At 41.0% G+C, this 19,404-nt stretch overlaps 1 protein-coding gene across 1 annotated transcript in view; it reads right to left on the reverse strand.

The window, feature by feature from the left end:
* Nucleotides 1-19,404, reverse strand: part of PAPPA2 (pappalysin 2) — a 642,477-nt gene that overhangs the window by 151,202 nt on the left and 471,871 nt on the right. The window contains exons 9-11 of the mRNA XM_055111171.2: nt 7,969-8,262; nt 6,084-6,276; nt 2,542-2,663 (exon numbers count right to left, since the gene is read on the reverse strand). Coding sequence (XP_054967146.2) covers nt 2,542-2,663; nt 6,084-6,276; nt 7,969-8,262 — 609 coding nt within the window. The remainder of the gene's footprint in view (nt 1-2,541; nt 2,664-6,083; nt 6,277-7,968; nt 8,263-19,404) is intronic.

Below are 19,404 nucleotides of genomic sequence, written 5' to 3' on the forward strand. Positions count from 1 at the left end.
AATGGTTTTCTTTTCTATCGTGTGATGGGAGTTGAAGAGAGAGTGTTGAATCGAGAACTAGCAGAGTCAGCCCTCCTGTGTCCTTAGCTGAGTGGCTGTGGCACATCTTTCTATGCCTCAGTTTCCTCTTTTACAAAATAAGTGATAATGTTTAGCCCCGCCTTACTAGGGCAGTGTAGATCTATACAATGTTCTAGAGAAATTAAATACCTACATTTACCAAAGTAGAAGTATTTAGCCCTTCAAAATTTGGAAAATAAATTATGTCCCAAAGCCCAGAGAAAACCAGTTCAAACATTGCAATTTCCCTTTCAGTGCAGGTATGTGTGAGTAGGGAGGTAGCTGCAGGGAAAAACTGCAGGCAGGAAATAGAAACACATATTATTAATTTCAAAAATATGTGTGTGCAACTGTGTGTGTGTGGTGTGTTACATCTTATGGTTTTTATTGTTTTTTGCCTATATTGTGTGTTGATTCATTTATTATGAGTTGATTCATTAATTCAACAAAAATTGGTAGTGTAGTTCTTTTACACCAAGAACTAATCTAGGTATTAGAGATAGAGGAGCGAACAAGAGAGACCGAAGTCTTGCCTTTCTATATGTTACAATAAAGTGATAGATGTAACAATAAATACATAAAAGAATATAAAGTATAATATTAAGTAGTAATGATATCTGTGAAGACAAGTGGAGGAACATAAGGGAATACAGAATTATGAGGTGAGGCTGGGAGCTATTTTAGGTTATGAAGCCAGAAAATTCTCACCATGAAGATGATGTTTAAGCAGGGAATATGTCTGTTTTAGTTTTCTAATCCCCATAGCATTTACAAAATAGTTGGTGGTTAAGCAGTGTTCATTAGACATATTTATAAATACATGTGTTTGTGCCTGCTCTGTTAGAGATTACTCTTATAGTGTATATTTTAAATATGACCTGGTTCTTCACCTTTTCAAAGCAAAGACTAGTATTTCTTATTAATCATATATACTTAGTTCATTAATGATTTATAAATTAATGCTTGTGAAGTCCAATGTTAGCAGTCCTAAAAACTTCTCAGTTTGTCTGATAATTATTATTAAGCCCCCAATACTAGCAGAATAAAGGTCCTTGGAAATCAACCTAACAGCAGCACTGCCAGTCAAAAAGTTTTTATTATGACTTCATGTTAAAGCATGAAATGGAAGCCCTAAAAGTTGATTTGGTTTGCCTTAAGACACAATACAAGAATTAGAACGTAGAACTTCTAATTCCTTTTACCTCTCTCAGATAACTGATTTTTCCCCCTAGAATTAAAAAGGAAAAAAATACCAGGTCAGGGAATCAAACAGGCATTAAAACACCAGCACAGGACAGACTGCCACACACACACAAAATGGCCCTTTATGAAATGCGAATCTCTGTTCAGAGTCCAATGCAGTAAATTTTATACTCACTTTCCATTCTTCCCTGAAAATTCTCACTTGAAAAAAGTCATATACAATCAATCAAGTAAATTGTCTCCTTCCAGATTTATCCCTGAAGCCCTGTCACTTGAGTGACTGGGAGCCCAGGATGATATCTTGCAGATACTGCAGACTCTCAGACCAATATTCTCCTTTTTTTTCGTGTCACAATCAAGACTGCAGATTAATTCAAATGGGGCTTTGGCCAACACATCTTATTTAATTGTTTCTAGTGTCTTAATAAATATTTTAAAGCAAAGAAAAAAGATGATAATTAGGTAAACATTAAAGATGATGATGATGGAAGAAGTCAAGCCATTCATCAGGAGGTGCTAAAATCCTGTCAACAGTATTTTCTGACTTGAACTGGGAAAAGATTCATGCTGTAATTTGTCTTAGGCGCATTAATATACATATGTGAGTGAATGTGTGACTGTTTGAAAAGTTAGGGGAGGTACAGAAAAAAAGATAACAAAAAATATTTTCCCCTTCCTGGAGCCTAGCTCAGATCATATCCAAAGCACAACAAGTACCAGTGATTAATAGACTCATAAAATAGCATAGACGAGAACAGTCAGTGTGGAACACCTGGTCTCCCCACCCCCACCCAGACTTGCTCAGCCAGTACATGAGTTTTCTCTGCGGTCCCCCCACCCCCACCCAGACTTGCTCAGCCAGTGCATGAGTGTTCTCTGCGGTGTGTTTCCTGATGCAGCGGAGTAAGAGGTCAGCTTACACTGTCACATGGCACGGCTACTCCAAGGACCAGTAGGCACACGTAACACTACACCTCCCAGCTATCTCACCCTGAAGTCACACCCTGAGTTCAGCTGACTTCTCCTTCCTTCTGTCCTATATGCTGATCTCTGCTTTACCACAGCCATGGGGCCTCCATGTTAGGCACATATGGAACATTCTGCACACAGCGGCACCAGGCAGCTCCAAAAGATATCCAGCAAAACACACACACACACACACACACACACACACACACACATTGCCTTTTTGTCACCATGTCACTACTCCACTCTTTATCTCCACCCCCATCCTCAGTGGTCACCAGGGTATAAAGAAAAAATGTCATGGTACTTTACCCACAGCCTCCTCTGGGGTCCAATAACCTGAGGAGTCACACACCCGCCGGGAGGAAGCTGTGTGCACATACTGACGAAAGGTCCCATCTTCAGTGCAAGCGCCACACAAGCTGCCTGAGGCCCTGGGGAGATAAAGGGATGGAGATGGGAGATGAGGAGAGTCCATCAGATGAGTTGGGATAAGAAAATTAGAAAGACCTTTGTGTGGGGAGGGCAGGGGTTGATGGTTAGTAAGGACCTAGAGAGTAACTAAGAACAACTGTATCTCAATCGTTTTTTTCTTGTGTGGACCTCATCTTTGCAAAATTCAGTGACATGAAAATTTCAAGATCATGAAGCAGAAAAAATTAACTAAGTCATAAAAGAGGCCTGTGGAGATGAAAGTGGGCATTTTCTGTCCTAGGAACAGTAAACAACAAACAATTAAAATCTGAATCTTTCAACATAAAACTCCCTTCTACATTGACTCTCAAGTCATTCAAAGGCTCCTTGAATTTCCCCACTAAAACAGGCAATAATTTCCCACATAAACTTATTAGCTATATGTGTCCTTATGTTTTAAGCTCCCTACTTTAAATCACTTACATAAAATAAAAGTCAGGTGAAATGTAATGTCTCTTGGCTCACCATTGCCCTTGGAGATATATCCAAATTATTTATCACGTCTCAAGGCCCTTCACAAGCTAGCTCCAGCCTCACCTACTGCAGTTCCTTTCTGAGATTTATATTTCCAGCGCAATGAACAGATCACCATTCCACAAATACATCATGCCCTTGAGCTGTTCTCTCTGCTGCCAAACAGCCTTTCCAAGCTTCTCTGTTTAGCAAACTCCTACTTACCCATCAAGAACCATTCAAATGTAAACTCTGCAGTAGCACTTAGCCTCTCTCCTCTGAGTGACCAGTACTCCCTTCTCTGTGCACCCACTGCACCTGCTGGCTCCTCTCTTAGGGCTCTGCTATGCGGTGTTGAGAATTTCCATTCACATTCTTTCCTCTCTTTTGCCTGTGAGCCAGTCCAGACCAAGCTCTATTCTTATTTATATTTCCAACAGGATTGGACCCAGCAGTCCCTCTGTGAATGCTTGTTTTATGGATATCCATGAGGTGATTAATACAGTTTATGAAAGTTCTACAAGTACTATAACTGAGGTAACTGGAAGAGGTAGACACAATAATAGCTACATAGTAATGGTAAGTCACTTCATGGGGCTTGCCTCTGATGCTTAGAATCTTTTTAGAAGCCCACTTGTGAATGACGCATCTGAAAACGGAGGCATCAAGTCAGGGTCTCAATAACATCTTGTAATATGCCAGAAAAATAGTATTATAAAATAAAGGTAGTGATTATGACAGCTGCTCCCATTTCTGAAGTACCTCACATAACTGGCATTGTGCCGCTGTGTCGTGCTTTTCATAAATGATTTCTAATTCCTGTAATAACCTTATGTTTACAAATGAGAAAACTCAGGCTCAGAGAGGTTAAGTAAATTGCCTAAGGTCACAACAAGTTCCTTAATTCCTTTGAGCAAGTTCCCAAACACCATTGAGTGTCCAGTACTTTGGAAACTAAAAGGTGTAGTTAAGATCCAACCTCTGACTCCAATCAGCACTCACTTCTAACATGAACAAAACTCCAAAGCTCATTCCTTTGATGCACTTGGCCCTTCCGGGGCTGCTGCTAAGTGCGTAGCTGGGGCTCTTCTCTGACATAAGGGTTCCAAATACCTGCTGGGGTGGAGTAAACACAACTCCAAGCATGACACAAATCGCTGGGCATGTGACGTGAGTCCCCCTGACACACATGTTGGGAGGTCTCAAAACTGCAGTCCACCTAGCTGAGAAAAGGAAGCAAATTGCAGGCTTTTCTGCCAACAGACTCTCAGCACGCCCGTACTGATGTCTGCTTTATCGTAACGTTTGTACCAGAGAGAGAATTCAAAGATTAAATTGTTTACATGTGTTACATAAACGGATGTAAAACTCTGGTTTGCACACACCCACAGAGGACTTGCTGTTCAGGCAGTTCGACCAAAGCTGCACAAGGTCACACTTGCAGGAAGATGATTCTCACACACATCACACAGATGTGTGCTGACTCACAAACAGAGCCCATAAGGGTTTGGGCGCTGATGACCATGAAACTACTTTGTAGGGTTGTGAGGTCTAAGTGGTGTCACACACTAAGTAAGTATCAAGGTATCAGGGACAGGTATCAAAATCCCAAGAGGCTGAAATACCACTGTGAAAGAGGATTCACCAGCTTCCTCCTATCCCTGTCTCTCTCTTGCCTCTCTCCCTAGGCTTTCAGCAAAGCTGAAGGGCACGGAAACTTGCTCCAGCAACACCCTTCTCTTTAGCTGAGGCCTGACACCCAGAGGGAAAGTGTGGTGCAAAGAAGAGATGTGCTAAATGAGAATGCTCTAAATTAAAAGAAAGCATCCATTCTATGTTCCTTATTCCCGAATTTCCACTGGACTCCCGAGTTCACCTCCAATCAGTTGTGGGGTCTTGGGTTTGCCATTGTATGTTTCTCTATGCCTCAGAATTCTCACTTATTTAGCAGGAACTGCGTTTACTGCAAAGACTAAATAAGACAAGTGCAAGTAAAATACCTAGCACAACACTTCACATATAATGCCACAAATAGATCAGGGACTGTCGTCATTCAGAATACAGCAGTAGGTTTTGAAAGAGGTCAGTCTGCACAGGTCACAGAAGGGGTTCTGGTCCTTCTCAGTGAAACCACATTCTCCCATCCCTCACCAATTATCAGATGTCATTCATTTTCCTAACTTTCTCTCCTTTCTACAAAAATTTATCTGTTATTCTTTCAAACCAATATGCAAAGGACAAATGAAAGTTAGTTTTAGGTGTAATGCTTTTCTTCAGTAAACACACATTAGGTGTCTGTTGTGGCAGGGCAAGAGACAAAGAGACAAAAAATCATCCTGCCTCCCCCAGTAGTTGCCAGTCAAGTGGGGCAGGTAGGAAAATAAGCAGAGGATGACAATTCCATAAGATAGTGGCCTTAAGAGGGGGAGGCACAGGAGGCTGAGAAGGTGTCAGAAGCACCTACGTAAGTCAGGGAAGCCCTCTGATGCACAGCTTGTGGCAGTGGGCACACTACCATCCACCCACACCCAGAAGTGCCTGGAGAAGCATGCTGTAATCCCTCCCCCAACACCACTCTGCAAGTGGCAAGCCGCCACTCCACCCTCATGCCACAGAGGAACAGCTGACAGAGACAAATGGCAGATGCCCTCTCAGTTCTGCCAATTTATCCCTGTCACATCGGTCAGGCTCTCCAGGCCTCCCTGAGAGGGGAGTGAGCACTTAAGATGAGCCACTGGCTCACAAGAGAGCCCATGAGTTCTGCTAAAGCAGCAAGAACAGAGCAGGCTGGAGCAGCAGCTCTGAGCAGTGGTACACACATTTATACTTCCAAATTGGAGTTCCCCTGGATTCACATTCTTCCCCTCATTCATATGAAATGCCACAGAGAAATAAGCCAGCTCACCCACAGCCAGTGCCTCTCTCACCTGTCATATACAACTCCACTAATAGGAGGCAGCCAGTGGATAGTGAGGGACTTGTTGGTCTGTCCGATGACCATAGGTGGAATGGGGATGGGGGTGGGCTTTCTGCTTTCAGTCCACTGCTGATAGACTAGGTCCAAATAGCAATGCATTCGGGCCACTTGGTTAGGAGTGAAGTTGTCAGTGCAGTTATCATCTGTGGAGACAAAAAAGGTAGCACAAGAGATGGAGATTTTAACCCATCAAGTCCACCAAGGCAGGGATAAATTTGTGTCTTGTTCATGGCTGAGTTAACTTATTAGGCTCAATGAGCACTTACTTGTTGAATGAATGAACAAATGCAATCTGTTCCAGAAAGGGTCTAAGCTGGAAAGGGTAAGAGAAGACAGAGACCAGAGATGCAGCACTTTCATATCTAAAGCAAGGTCATGACCTTAAAGTTGGGCAGCTCAGGTTGCTCTGAGCTGATGGTTGCTTATTCAGCAAGCCACAAGATGGCAGTGTTTCAACAGATGGCCTTTTCACTTGTGAACGTTTGTGGAGTTGCAGACACCTGCTTTATTGCCCAGTGACGTTGGCAGAGGTTAGTGAGTATTCAGTGGAGCTACTCAAGGGGAAAGAGAGCCAAATGCCAATGAGACAGCAGGGCTGGGAATGGTGGTCTCAGCCTCACTTTTGAATCTGGCAAGGTCTCTTTAGCAGGTACATTTTGCATAGGGTTGGAAAGGGAGTTTTCTTAGTGCCAGGAACTTTTCCAGTGAAAGCACACCAGTCAAATACTGCCTCACTCAGCTTCCTAAATGTTTCCTCTTCCCGCTTCAAAGGTGCTGCCTCCAGAGCTCTGCCTTCTGCATGGCATCGTCTGGTGTTTCTGCCCCTTGATGGGGGAGAGGTGCTGGTGTTTACACATCTGATGCACCTGAATTATTCACCGCAATGAAACTCAGATAGACACATCTTGAAAGATGACAGACAGAATCGGCTCATCACGCTTTCCTCCCTTCAAAGTCATGACCAGGGTGTGGTGGTTTATTCTTTTTTGGATAGTTCTAGAAGAACCTGTCACCAAACAAGCCCCCGAAACTTATAGAAAAAATATCTTCTTTCACCATTGGACTAGGTCATCAAATAAGTCTTTAATTTTAGGGATAAATTTGAGTCCATTATAGGAAACCAGTCACTATTACTTTTCACCAGAAACAAGGAAGGCATGAGAGACAGAGAAGAATAATACAGAAGCTGAATTAAGGCAAGAAAGACCAGATGACAAGTTTTTCCCAGGGCCAGGAAGATGCCATTTTTTAAAAATTAGATGTCACCTTTTGGTGGGGAAAGGGTGGTAGGCAGCTAAGAATTTGTGCTTGACTAGTGCTGGAAAAAGAGAATCTGATTTTTTTTTTTTTTTTTAGTAACATACAGTAAAACATGCTGAGCCTAAATTAACCAAGCCACCTTGTTGACCAACTTCAAAAACAGTACAAAGGGCCACCTTGACCCATAAACTCTTTTCCTTTATTTCCATTGGACTCTTCTTCAGAGTAAATGTCTAAGAATGCCAGCAAAAATAAGAATAACCACATTCTAGAAGTCAAGGGGATCACAAGAGGGCTTTTGGCTCTGTGCCTTTTTTACTATCGAGGATAGAAGTATATTTTAAAATATCTAGTAGAGGAGAATTCAGTGAACAAAGTACCTTAATATGTCAGTATTTCTTCAAGTTCTTCAAAGACATGAAAAAATAATAATACCTTATAATAAATACACTTCAACTCTCTGACACAAATGACCACTTAATCATTCTCCCATCAGCTCCCACACCTCCACCCTCCCAGCTCTCAAAGGCCCCCATGTATTCTTAATAGAAAACAAAACAAGACAGTGGTGATACCCGTGTAGCTCATGTAGTTGGTGAACGGAGCCCCTGGGAAGCGAGTGAAGCCACAGGTGTCACTAGTGGGCTCTGGTTCCCGGCACAGCTCACTCTTGGGAGTGGGGGCGGTGTCGGCACAGAGGTCTCCCGTTTCCATGGATGGCACTGTCTCCTTGCAGGGGTCATTGCAGGATTCTCTTTCACTGACTCCTTTAAAGACATGGTAGAGTCCCAGAACATGTCCCACTTCATGGATCATGGTGTCGGTGTGGCCAGGCATCCCATAATATGCTGGGCTGAGGACAATGCCACCTGCAATGAAAGTTTTGAAAAGCCTTTCAGAGCACAGAATGAATAGCTCTCCAATCCTTAATTATGTTTTCTGATAAACATCAAATATTCCATTTCAGCCTCTAAGGAGTCACTTTATAACTTCTGGTGACATACAGTCATTGCTTTTCTTTCTTGCCACAAAAACCCTCTAAACAAATTAATACACATTTCTTTATCCTCTACATGGGTGAGTGTTATACTAGAGGCCCAGGATAGCAATGTTGACATAATAGAGAGCCAGAATTCTCAGCCCTGTATGCATATTAAAATCACCTGGGAGAGTTAAAAGAAGACATACAGGGGTTCAAATACTACCCCAGATGAATTGAATCCAAACATTTGAGGATGAGGTTCACGCAACGACATTTTTAAAAACTTCCTAGGTTGAGAATCACTGGTCTAGGCAATAGCTCATGGGATTTGGAGTCACGGAAATCTGATCTAACTCCTGCCCCTCCACATCCCAGCTTTGAGGACTTGAACAGCTGTCTTACCTCCTGGAACTCAGTTTTGTTGTCTGTAAAGTGGGGATGATAACACTAAAATTTGTTTGTTTGTTTTTCAGTGTTTGGCACATTAAAGGAAATGACAGCTGTGTAGACTGCTTCTGATTTAATAATCCCTACTCTCATCAACTAGTCAGACAAAAGATAGGTTCAACTGAACTACCACAAAATTGAGAATGTCATAATCACCATGAGAATATGCCCCACCCTCACTGCCCCTAAATCTCCATGAGAACACGAAGGGAGGTGTTTCAGAGAAGAGTTCATTGCATCCAATCAGGCTTAGATGAGAGACTTAGTGGTATCATTGGAACCTTACAAAAGGAAGGCTAAGGATCTCTAAGTGACCCAACTTCTATCTGTGTAGCTTGTTGGAATCCTAATTCCTGCTTTCCTCCTCTCCCATGGTTGAACCACCTAGCTTTCCTTCTTTACACCCCAAAATTGTCAGGGCCAGGCCCAGTCTTATCTCTGAAAGATGAGACAGAGAATGTCAACATCCCTGGATCAACCCTCTGGGGTCCAAGGTCACCCCTGGCTGTGCTGCCCAGCTGGCCCTGCCCTTCTGTCACAGGTCTGATCCCAGTTCCCAGGACTTGCTTCACTTCTTGCACCTGAGCCCTCCCTATATCAATAGTCTTCTGAGTATAGCAGGTCCTCCAGGAGAATAGCTCTGCCTTTCTCTTGCCAGATTATATTTCAAGGACTATGTCCTATTCCTGCCTCCATTCAACATCCCTTAGACAACCACATACACAGCCTTATGGGCAGGAGACAATCACAGGGTATCTGGCGCCACACCCACTGGCCTATCTAATAGGCAGCTCAGTTGACTTTCTTGTGACTACTTTACTGCACAGGACAGTTTCTAAGTCCAAGTTCCAGTCTCCCAGTTTACTCGAACATACTGACATTACCCAAGCCATGCCCAGACTCATCTAAGATGCAGTGTCTCCTTTCACATCCCAGGTGAAACTAGACCTCACCTCCCGTGTTTATTATTTCTACTACTTATGGTAAAATTGTTATTCTCTAAACTTATCCTTTTTTGTTATAAGGTTATTTTCTGAATATTTATTTCATTTGTGCATCATGATGTCAACATAAGGTTAAACTAACTTGAAAACAGGTGTTTCAAGAGTGCCTGTTATTTGAATAAACCTGGAGAAACACAGTATTTCCACTTTCCAAGAGGCCCACACTTCATGTTTACATATCCAATGGCAGCAATAATCATCACCAACATTCATGTACAATTATGCCTCCAGTCCTCTAATGGCAGTATCAACCTTCACATCAGTGGAGATAATTCTAAGAGAACAGCTTTCTGTTCTTTCCAGGTGCCTTCACCTTTTTCATCCTTTTTCCTCCACCACACTTCTACTCTGTACATATGTTTAATCCCTTTTCTGCCTACTCTTTCCTTTCTTTCCCCCCACTTCTAAGTAAGTTTTGGCTTAAATAAAACTAATCTTCAGAAATAGGATTTGGAAAGGCTACACAATTCACCTATAAAGTTTAAGTATCTAAATTGATTAGTTTTTTTCCCAAATTGTGTTCATAAAATCTGAACCTGGGTAATACTTTGAAAAAACAAGTGGCATCTGTGGTTAAATATGCTTGAGGAAAATGCAGCACACCATACTACCCTCCTGAAAATCCATAATGTATATGAGAGTGAGTTGTTGTATTAAAGGCCCCGAAAAGTCCTTCATCAATTGAGTTTTACCCTTTGCTTTACAAACTTATTTGAACACAGAACCTGTCCGGGGTAGAATATCTTTTGATATCTCTGGAGTACCAGATGTCTCAGAGCACAATCCAACAAACACTACCAAAGATGAAAAAAAAAAAAGTTCCAATCAATAGTTACCTTCTACTCATATGTTTCAGCTCTGAGCAAACATCAAATATCCCCACATCCTATGGCCAGACAGGCCCAGGTCCTTTTGTGATCTCCTTCAATTATAGATAAAGAAAATATAGATGAAAAGAAAGATGGTTCTTGGAAGAAAGGATGGCAAAATCAACATATGCCAAGAAAGGAGGGATGACCAGGAGTGTGGACTGAAAACACTCGAGAATATGGGGGTGGTCATCATAATATTGGGCTTCTCATCAACCAGCAGAAGTCTCTACCTCAACTCCAAATGAGATGTTTCCAAATCTAAAAATATTTTGCAACAGCCGTCTTTCAATAAACCAGCTTATTTATAACTAGAAGAAGAAGCACAAAAATGCAAGCCCTCAACACTCCCAGCAAATCCCCTCCATACCCAGGACAATTGGCCAGGGTTCTCCAGTGTAACACTCTTGGTGCACATTCCCAACACAGAAGAATAAAGTTTTAACCAAACAACACTTACATTTTCACTAAAAGCATAATTTTAACACACATTTGCAAGTTATATTTTCAATTGCGAAGAGATGTACTTATGCTAAAAACTCATTTATATGAGAAGGCACTGCAATGGGTTCAGTAACTACATGTGTGTTAACTAGGAGATTGCACAAAATATAGAAATATAGAAAATATAGAACAAAATATTGCTCTAATTTCAGGATGAGTGTTGTGCACACCAACACATGTTGAGAACAAAAATCCCAAGGTCCTAGACCTCTTATGGTAATTCTATGTCTGCTAGAGCACAAGATTATAAAATTATCCCCCTGGACTAGAACTAGAAGAACTTGGAGTGTGGAGCATTAGCTGATCCTCACTTGCTCCATGGCCTTGGCTGTTCAACCTTTCCCCTAATCTCTTCATCTGTAAAATGAGGGGGTAGATTGGCTTATCACTAAGATTTCTTCCCATCTGTATTCCCAGACCCTCAGAGCTAACATGCAGGCAGGCTTTGAGGGATAGTCATGAACACATGTAAAGGAATCTGTATTGTCCTGGACTGTCACTGCCTCTGCCTTGCAGTTTGTGTTCCAAGACTCCCATCTCTCAGCAGCATGAGGGAAAGGGGAAAGCTGGCAGTAAGAAGCCAGCCATCCTACTCTCAGACCTGCCGCAGATTTCCAAGTGACCCAGATTCGCCAACCTTTAATCCACACTCCCTCTCCAATGGTGATATAGTTTGGCTGTGTCCCCACCCCAAATCTCATTTTGAATTGTAAACCCCATAATCCCATAATCCCCACATGTCAAGAGTGGGACCAGGTGGAGGTAATTGAATCATGGGGGCAGTTTCCCTTATGCTGTTCTCGTGACAATGAGTAAGTCTCAAGAGATCTGATAGTTTTATAAGTGTCTGGCATTTCCCATACTGGCACTCATTCTCTTTCCTGCCCCACTGTGAATAGGTATCTTCCACCATAATTGTAAGTTTCCTGAGGACCCCCAAGCCGTACTGAACTGTTAGTCAATTAAACACCCTCCCTTAATAAATTACCCAGCCTCAGGTATTTCTTCAAAGCAGCATGAGAACGGACTAATACAACCGGTTTGCACCCTTCATCCACTCTCACAGATACACAGAGGGGTCTCACACTGTTCTTCCCACTCACCCTTTATTCCAACCAAAACAAACTTGTGACGTTATTAGGGAAATGAGTTTTAATCACTCACAGACACACATACTCACATTATTAAGGAGTGGGTTTTCATTACTCACTGAGACACACACACACCTCGATGTAGGGGTGAGGAAAGACATTAAATTTATTTGGTGATTTAGTTTAGAAAAGTTCTTTCATGTTTTAATAAAAGTTACAAATACACATGTACTCATACCAAAGCTGGAGTGAGGCATAAAGATGTGTTGCCCAAAATTTAATAAGAGGAATGCAAGCATTTCTTTTCATTAAAAGGAACAAGATGTGATAATAAATAATAAATAAAAACTGAGTGGTTAGAGTGGCAATCCCTTCCTGCCATCACCAGCATTTAAGTCTTCCCCTGGTGGGGAGGAGGGGGCCGGAGGGACTGTGCATTCCCCTGCTTTCAGAGAAAGCTGCAATCCTTTCTCAGGGACAACATCGTAGGAATAATGAAACAATAATAAGAAATGCTACTTGTCAGTACCTTTTTATATTAATATTCAAATGAACCAGCATTATCTTCTGAAGCTAGAATCTGCACACACACTTTCTTCCAGTTACATAGGTCAGACTCTGCGTGGTTACACATGGGTACCTGCACCAATGGGCAGAAGCTTCTCTCTCACAAGGTAGCCTTTGGAGGGGCCAGGGCTCCTTCTTTGGCTGGCACTGTAAAAGTATTGATCCTGATACGGGGAAACACTCCTTAGAAGCTCTCAAGGCTGTTTACTGATCTGTTTAATGGTAATAACAAGAGTTCCTACCTCAAAGGATTGTCATGAAAATTAAAGTAGTAAGGTAAATAAATAAGCATTTAGCTTATTTCCCAGAACAAAGAAACTCAAAATATATATTAGACCACTTGTCAATATTATTATTCTATGTGCAGTCTGTCAGTACATTTTCATTTGCCTGTAACCTTCATTGGCTCCCACCTAACCTCCATTCATTAAAAAAAAAAAAAAAAAGGAAGGTGGGGCCTGACCATAAATTGGACAGACCTCCCAGAGTGAAACCAGGCATTGCCAGGCACAGTAGGAGAACAACCTCATCAAGGAGCTCTGATTTTCCTCTAAGCCGCTCACACCTTACTGAATTGGGGCTGTTGGCATAATTCTTCATAGACCTCAAATTATTGTTAGATCAGATTTACACAAGATGTCTTTGTTCTATAGTGCCAATAATCATTCCCTTCCAACTCTCTAGTTATGGGGAATATGATTATCATTTTTTATACTCAAAACCATTAATTTTTATCATTCCTTATATTGGAGGACAAAACTGAAACACAGATGAGAGATGAAACATGATAGTAGAATGGGGAGTGGGGTAGGGACGAGATTCCATCCCTTACAGTTGAATCCCTTCTTTGGTGTTCCTGCTCTTGCCTGACACATTGAAACAGGAAGAAAAAAGAAATGCACACATATATTTTCAACTATACCAGGACACTTCAGTCTCCACTCTGAGGCACTTTCAGGCTCCCCCACCTTCTCTCACTTCCCCAACGCCCATCCTGCAAGGCTGTCGATGGACTGATAACAAGACCAGGAATACTTACTCAGGGGAACCTTTAAAGTACTAGTGTAAAAGGATGGAAAAAATTTGGAAATACTAACATTTTACCCCACTGGTTCCATGCTTCTCTTCTTCTTACTCCACTCAATTCACAATGCCAGACTTTTCTGCATGTATTAACCTCATTAGGAAGTAATACAACAGAATGAAAAGCAAGGAAACAAGAAATCCTTTTTTGGCTGTGGGGTTTTCTAAGCCTCTGCCACCTGGGTCCTGAGACGATTCCATCCATGGTTTAGCCCGCATGGTGAATGGATTGAAGATAGGGACCCTTGCTCTCACACTACCAACATGACCACTACCACATTAGCTTAGAAAAGATTCTCCCAAGCTGAAAGAAGAGGAAAGAGACCAAAGGGAAATAATGGGAATGAATAGATGGTAGTGGGTCCAATAAAGTTGATTGTACCTTGACTTCCGAGCTGGGAAAGGGATAAAAACCCAAAATAGGTTTGTATGATCTGAGAGCAGAGGGATCTTGCCTCATTATGGTAATAGATTCCTAAGTGGCTTAGCCCTAGAGAGGAACCACTGACCACCAGAGCTAAATAGGAAGGGCAACAGAGCCTGCCAGAAATTCCCTGAGGGTGTCCCTGTGATGAGAACCAGGGTCATCTCATGTAACCAGCATCAACTGGTGACCAAGGACAAAAATGGATCATTTTCCCTGTGATCTTGGCACATATAAGCCATCTCCACAGTTAGGTACAGCCCCAAGCATAACAGGCATAATTGACTGACAGTAAATTACTACTGCTCATCAGCATGGGGGCTCAAAATAGAAAGAAAGTTTAATGACAGAAGAATAAAGTAAGTTACATTTCTTGCATACCTGAATGTGTATGCCAAGACTTGAACCCAATGCGTCCCAATACCATCAACTTGTACACGGAACACAATATGAATGGGCTCCCAGGATTTAGCAACTGGGGGCCATGTGTGGCACAGCTGTTCCTTAATGGACTGGCAGCAGGAGAACACATGCCTTCTTAGAAGATCTTTCAGCCTTGATTACAAAAGACAAGCCAAAACAATAAGAGAGTTGTTGTGTGGTCTAGGGGATGGTGTGGGGGAAGAAAAGAAAGAATCTGCTAATTAGAAGATGAAATCTTAGTAGTAAACAGCCAAGCTTCCAAAGTGATTCTATATTTCTAAGTTCCTACTGGCTTTTCCAGGCTTTAACACATGAATGCCCAAGTGGCTCATGGTAAAGAGAATGATTCCCAAAGCCACTTCCAGCAAATAAATAAATAAATAAATAAATAGCTTCGGGCAACTTGAGAAAAGGATATTGGTTGAAAAACTCTAAAACAGTTCTGTAAAATTTTTAGGGATGAATATTATATGCCCATAAAACGGGGAGGTTGAGGGCTGGTCTGCATGTGCCTATGTAATTACTTCCAGTGACTGGTGAAACTCTGCTCCTCAAAACATGCTGTCCACAATGAGCAGACAAAGTTATAAAACTGTGACTTGGGGTCAAGGAAAGAAAAAGTGGTGTAGGTGGACTGGTAGGCAAAGGGAGAGAAAGAAATGGAGACGATTAAAAAATAATAATAATAACTGGAGCTAGAAAGAGAAGTGAATCTTTTTTTTATAGCTAATAATTTATTGGATATTTTTAAATAACTAAAAGAATAGAATGTTCTTAACACAAAGAAATAACTGATCACCACACATTGTATGCCTATATCAAGACATTACATGTACCCCATAAATATATACAACTATTATGTACCCATAATTAAAATTTTTAAAAATTAAATATTAAGATCCATAACAATAAAAACAAAAATAACAAAAGCTACTACCTTGTCAATGACAAGGTACAGTCCATCAGGTTGTAGACTGTAACCATGCTCAAGTCTCTTTCAATCCAAAACTTTCTTCATCACCCTCTAAGCATCACCTTCTCCACACTAGTGCTTTATGCCTTCACAGCCAAACTTCTTGAAAGATCCACATCCCCCTCTTCACCTTCTGTGGGTTCCTCTACCTGTCCCACTCTGGTTTCTGCACCCAGACTCCACAGAAACAATCTGGTTGACGTTACCAAAGACTTCCCACTTACTATATCAATGGATAGTTCTTAGCACCTGAGGCTTCATTCGCATGAATGTATCACAACTGACGTAAACTTTAATCTCAATATCTAACTGTTTGGTTGAAAGAAAGCTGAAGTCTGTCCTGGAAGACCCCCTGTGAAAGTTCTGCATAAGTAAGGGATATCTCACCTCCGAGCTAGTTTCTGCCACCTATACTGCTGCTGCTTTGCCTTCTCCCAGGGAGTGGTCCTACCCGTACCAACCCTGTGACAGCTACTCCGCTGCAGTCCACTGGGCTCCAGAACATTCACAGACCGCTCACCTCCCCAGACCACCCACCATTGCTTACCCTTTCCTTCTCTGATTTATAAGGAAGCTCACTCTGCTTCTTACAAGCAGTTCTACCATTGCAAGCAGATGCATTCCTAAAAACACATTTCTTTCCCTTTTAAAAGAGCCAAGATCTTTCCAGGGCACTGAAAAATTTTATATATTGGAGATGTGGTATGAGGCTGAAGGCACAACCAGGAAGGGCAACCACAGATACACCATATTTGGAGCTTCTACTACTGCTACAAAAGCTCATATTTATTGAACTCTTGCTGTATGCCGGACATTCTTCCTCATGCTTATTATCCCCATTTTACATATGAGGAAACAAAAGCCCAGGTCCCATTTGTTCCTATCCATGTGAAGCCATAACCCACTCCATCATTCAAATATTTTCTTTTCCCCCAGTCAAGAATCACTTCATCTGGACTCATTTGAAGATCCCTTATGTTTAAACCCCCATGATCCAGGTTCAAGTTTCCTCCCACAGGGTCCTCAAGTCGCATGCACCTGAGGGCATGCTGCCCTCAGTGAGAGACTTGGTGCTTTCACTGCTCTGTGGTGGTACAGACATTCTCTAGAACAATTAGGAAATGTGGCAGGCAAGCCAGAACACTCGGAAATATGTAGCTTCTGTGCCACAGTGATTCTTCTCTCTAACTTGGCCAAAATGCCCGTGTGCTGATTTCATCTCTCTGCAGTAGCTGTGGACCCCAGGGGACTTTCTCAAAACTCTCTGTCTTTTGGTTTCCAATACACCCCCTGATACCTATTCCCTCTCCCTCTTCCATGGAAGCCCCTTCTTAGTTGATTTTAGAGACCCCTAGCTCAACATATCCAAAAACAAACTGGCTCCCCATTTGCTTTTCCTTTTCCTACATTTTCTACCTTGGCACCACCATCCACTCAGTCAATCAAACAGAACTCCTCTTTTCCCCATCTCCTTATTTATTCGAACAAAGTTTCTTAGCACTTACAGCTATAAATGAGAAACAAAGCAATATAATTTATGTTAAATCTTTTCTCATTACAGCAATAATTACTATTCATCCACAGACACAAGAACTACTTTGGGGTTGGGGGAACCACATTTATCTCCTTAAAATACACATTTCCCAAGTATTTGTTTTTACTAGTGATTAACCAACATCTAAAAATATTGTTTTGATCAATTGTAGAAGAGTAATCATTGCAAATGATAACTCAACTGAGAAGCGATTTTTAACGCTTTATAACTTAGGTTAGTTTCAATGCTGATATCCTGTTTGTGAGATTGTACTATTGTTTTACAAGATGCTACCATTAGGGGAAATGGGTAAAGGTTATACAGAATGTTTTTGCATTGTTTCTTACAATTACATGTGAATGTATAATATCTCAAAATAAAAAGTCTAGTTTAACAAAACGTGATCACAAAAGAGTTGTTGTATTCAAAAGTTTTTAGCTGAGAAATAGGTAACCAACTAGACTGAAAAAATATATGTGTATGTTACAATAGTATAAAATTCTATAGAAGTGAAATAGAAACACAAATTTACAGAGACAAAAAAAAATGAACACTCCCTATTTATAAAACCAAACTCATCCACATCATCTCCAACCAACTCCTCCTCCAAACTTCCATAATGTTACTGAAGATTTAGCTTTATCTCAGACTATTCAAGTGCAGTCACTTGGAGTCATCTTTTATTTTGCCTTTATCTGTATTGCGTAAGTATTGAAGAGTCTATCTCCAAATTTTTCTGTTATGTTTATCCTTTTGATTTTTACACTAATTTAGACCCGATTACTTTTAATGTCTTACCCAGTATCCGTTCCTTCTATACTTCCTTCTTTTCTCAGAGTCATATGCTTGAAAAGTCAGAAAGCTCTAGGGGCCACATAATCTCTTTCCAAGTGAGAAAATCCACACAAATCTATGGAGTACCTATTGAACATCAGGCATTTGCTAGGTTTAGAGATCTATAGTGGGCCATAGGAATTGCTTTACTCAACTCCAGTACATCTCTATTTATGCAACTCAACCACTCTCCTTTCACTCTTTGTCTCTTTCTACTTTTGCTAATTACTTCTGCTAATGTACTTCTCTCTGACTTCTGAGTCATTTGCTCAATACTTTTCCCACATTTCAAGTTTCATTTCCTGATATTATCTCGCTGGCCTGGTCATTATTTTTCCCCCTTGCTCAGAGTTTTGCACCAGCCTTCCTTGCAGACAACTGCTTAGCACATAGACCAGCTGCCCTTGGGTCAAGTGGCTGCTGGTTTCATGCCCTGTGAAAAGAGAAGGGGGTTGCAAAGCTTAGAAGATGGTCTCCTATGCTTATTGAATTGCTTTAATAAATATTATATTAGATCAATTTCCTTCATTGTACAAAGAGTATGTTTAATAAGGTACCCACTTTCATAACAGAAAAATGATAGTATCACTAAATCTAGAGAAGAAGCAAGTTGCAACATGTTAATTTTGGGGTATTTGGGGGTATTTGAGATGAGACACCTGTTAAGTAGTTGGAAACATGGATGTAGATCTTAGGAGACCGGTTTAGTCATTCAAACTAGAGAAACACATTTGAGAGTTATCAGGATGTATGTTGATGGCATCACACATAAAGGAGATTAGTCTACGTGACCATAGAGAACGTCTTGAATGTTGGGTCAAGGATAAAACTCAGGGAACGTCAGAAGAACAACTCAGTAAGAAGATTGAAAGAGTCAGTCAGAAGAGTATGAGAAAATCAAAATTTATGTTTACCATGAGAGTGCAGGAGTTTCCAACCTATCTTTCTATCTTCTTTTTCCTGTTCCATATATATAAATATATGTATATATTCCAATGTTTTAGTCAGTTAGACCTCCAACTCTTACCTAATAATTTCTCATGCTTCATACAACCTATTCTTTCCTTGTGCTCACAATTCTCTTCTTCAAATCTCTACCTATCAAAATCAATTTTATCTTTCAAGATACATTCTGTATATATTTTTATAGTTTATTTTACATTTTTAACATACACACATTTATATACTTTTCTCCTCCTTTTACTGGATTTTAGGCTTTTGAGAACCTAGACAGTGTTTTTATTATTGCATCTCTTCTGATAGTACTTAGTGGGCA

Source organism: Pan paniscus, chromosome 1 (assembly GCF_029289425.2).
Source record: "Pan paniscus chromosome 1, NHGRI_mPanPan1-v2.0_pri, whole genome shotgun sequence".
NCBI classification, from domain to species: domain Eukaryota; kingdom Metazoa; phylum Chordata; class Mammalia; order Primates; family Hominidae; genus Pan; species Pan paniscus.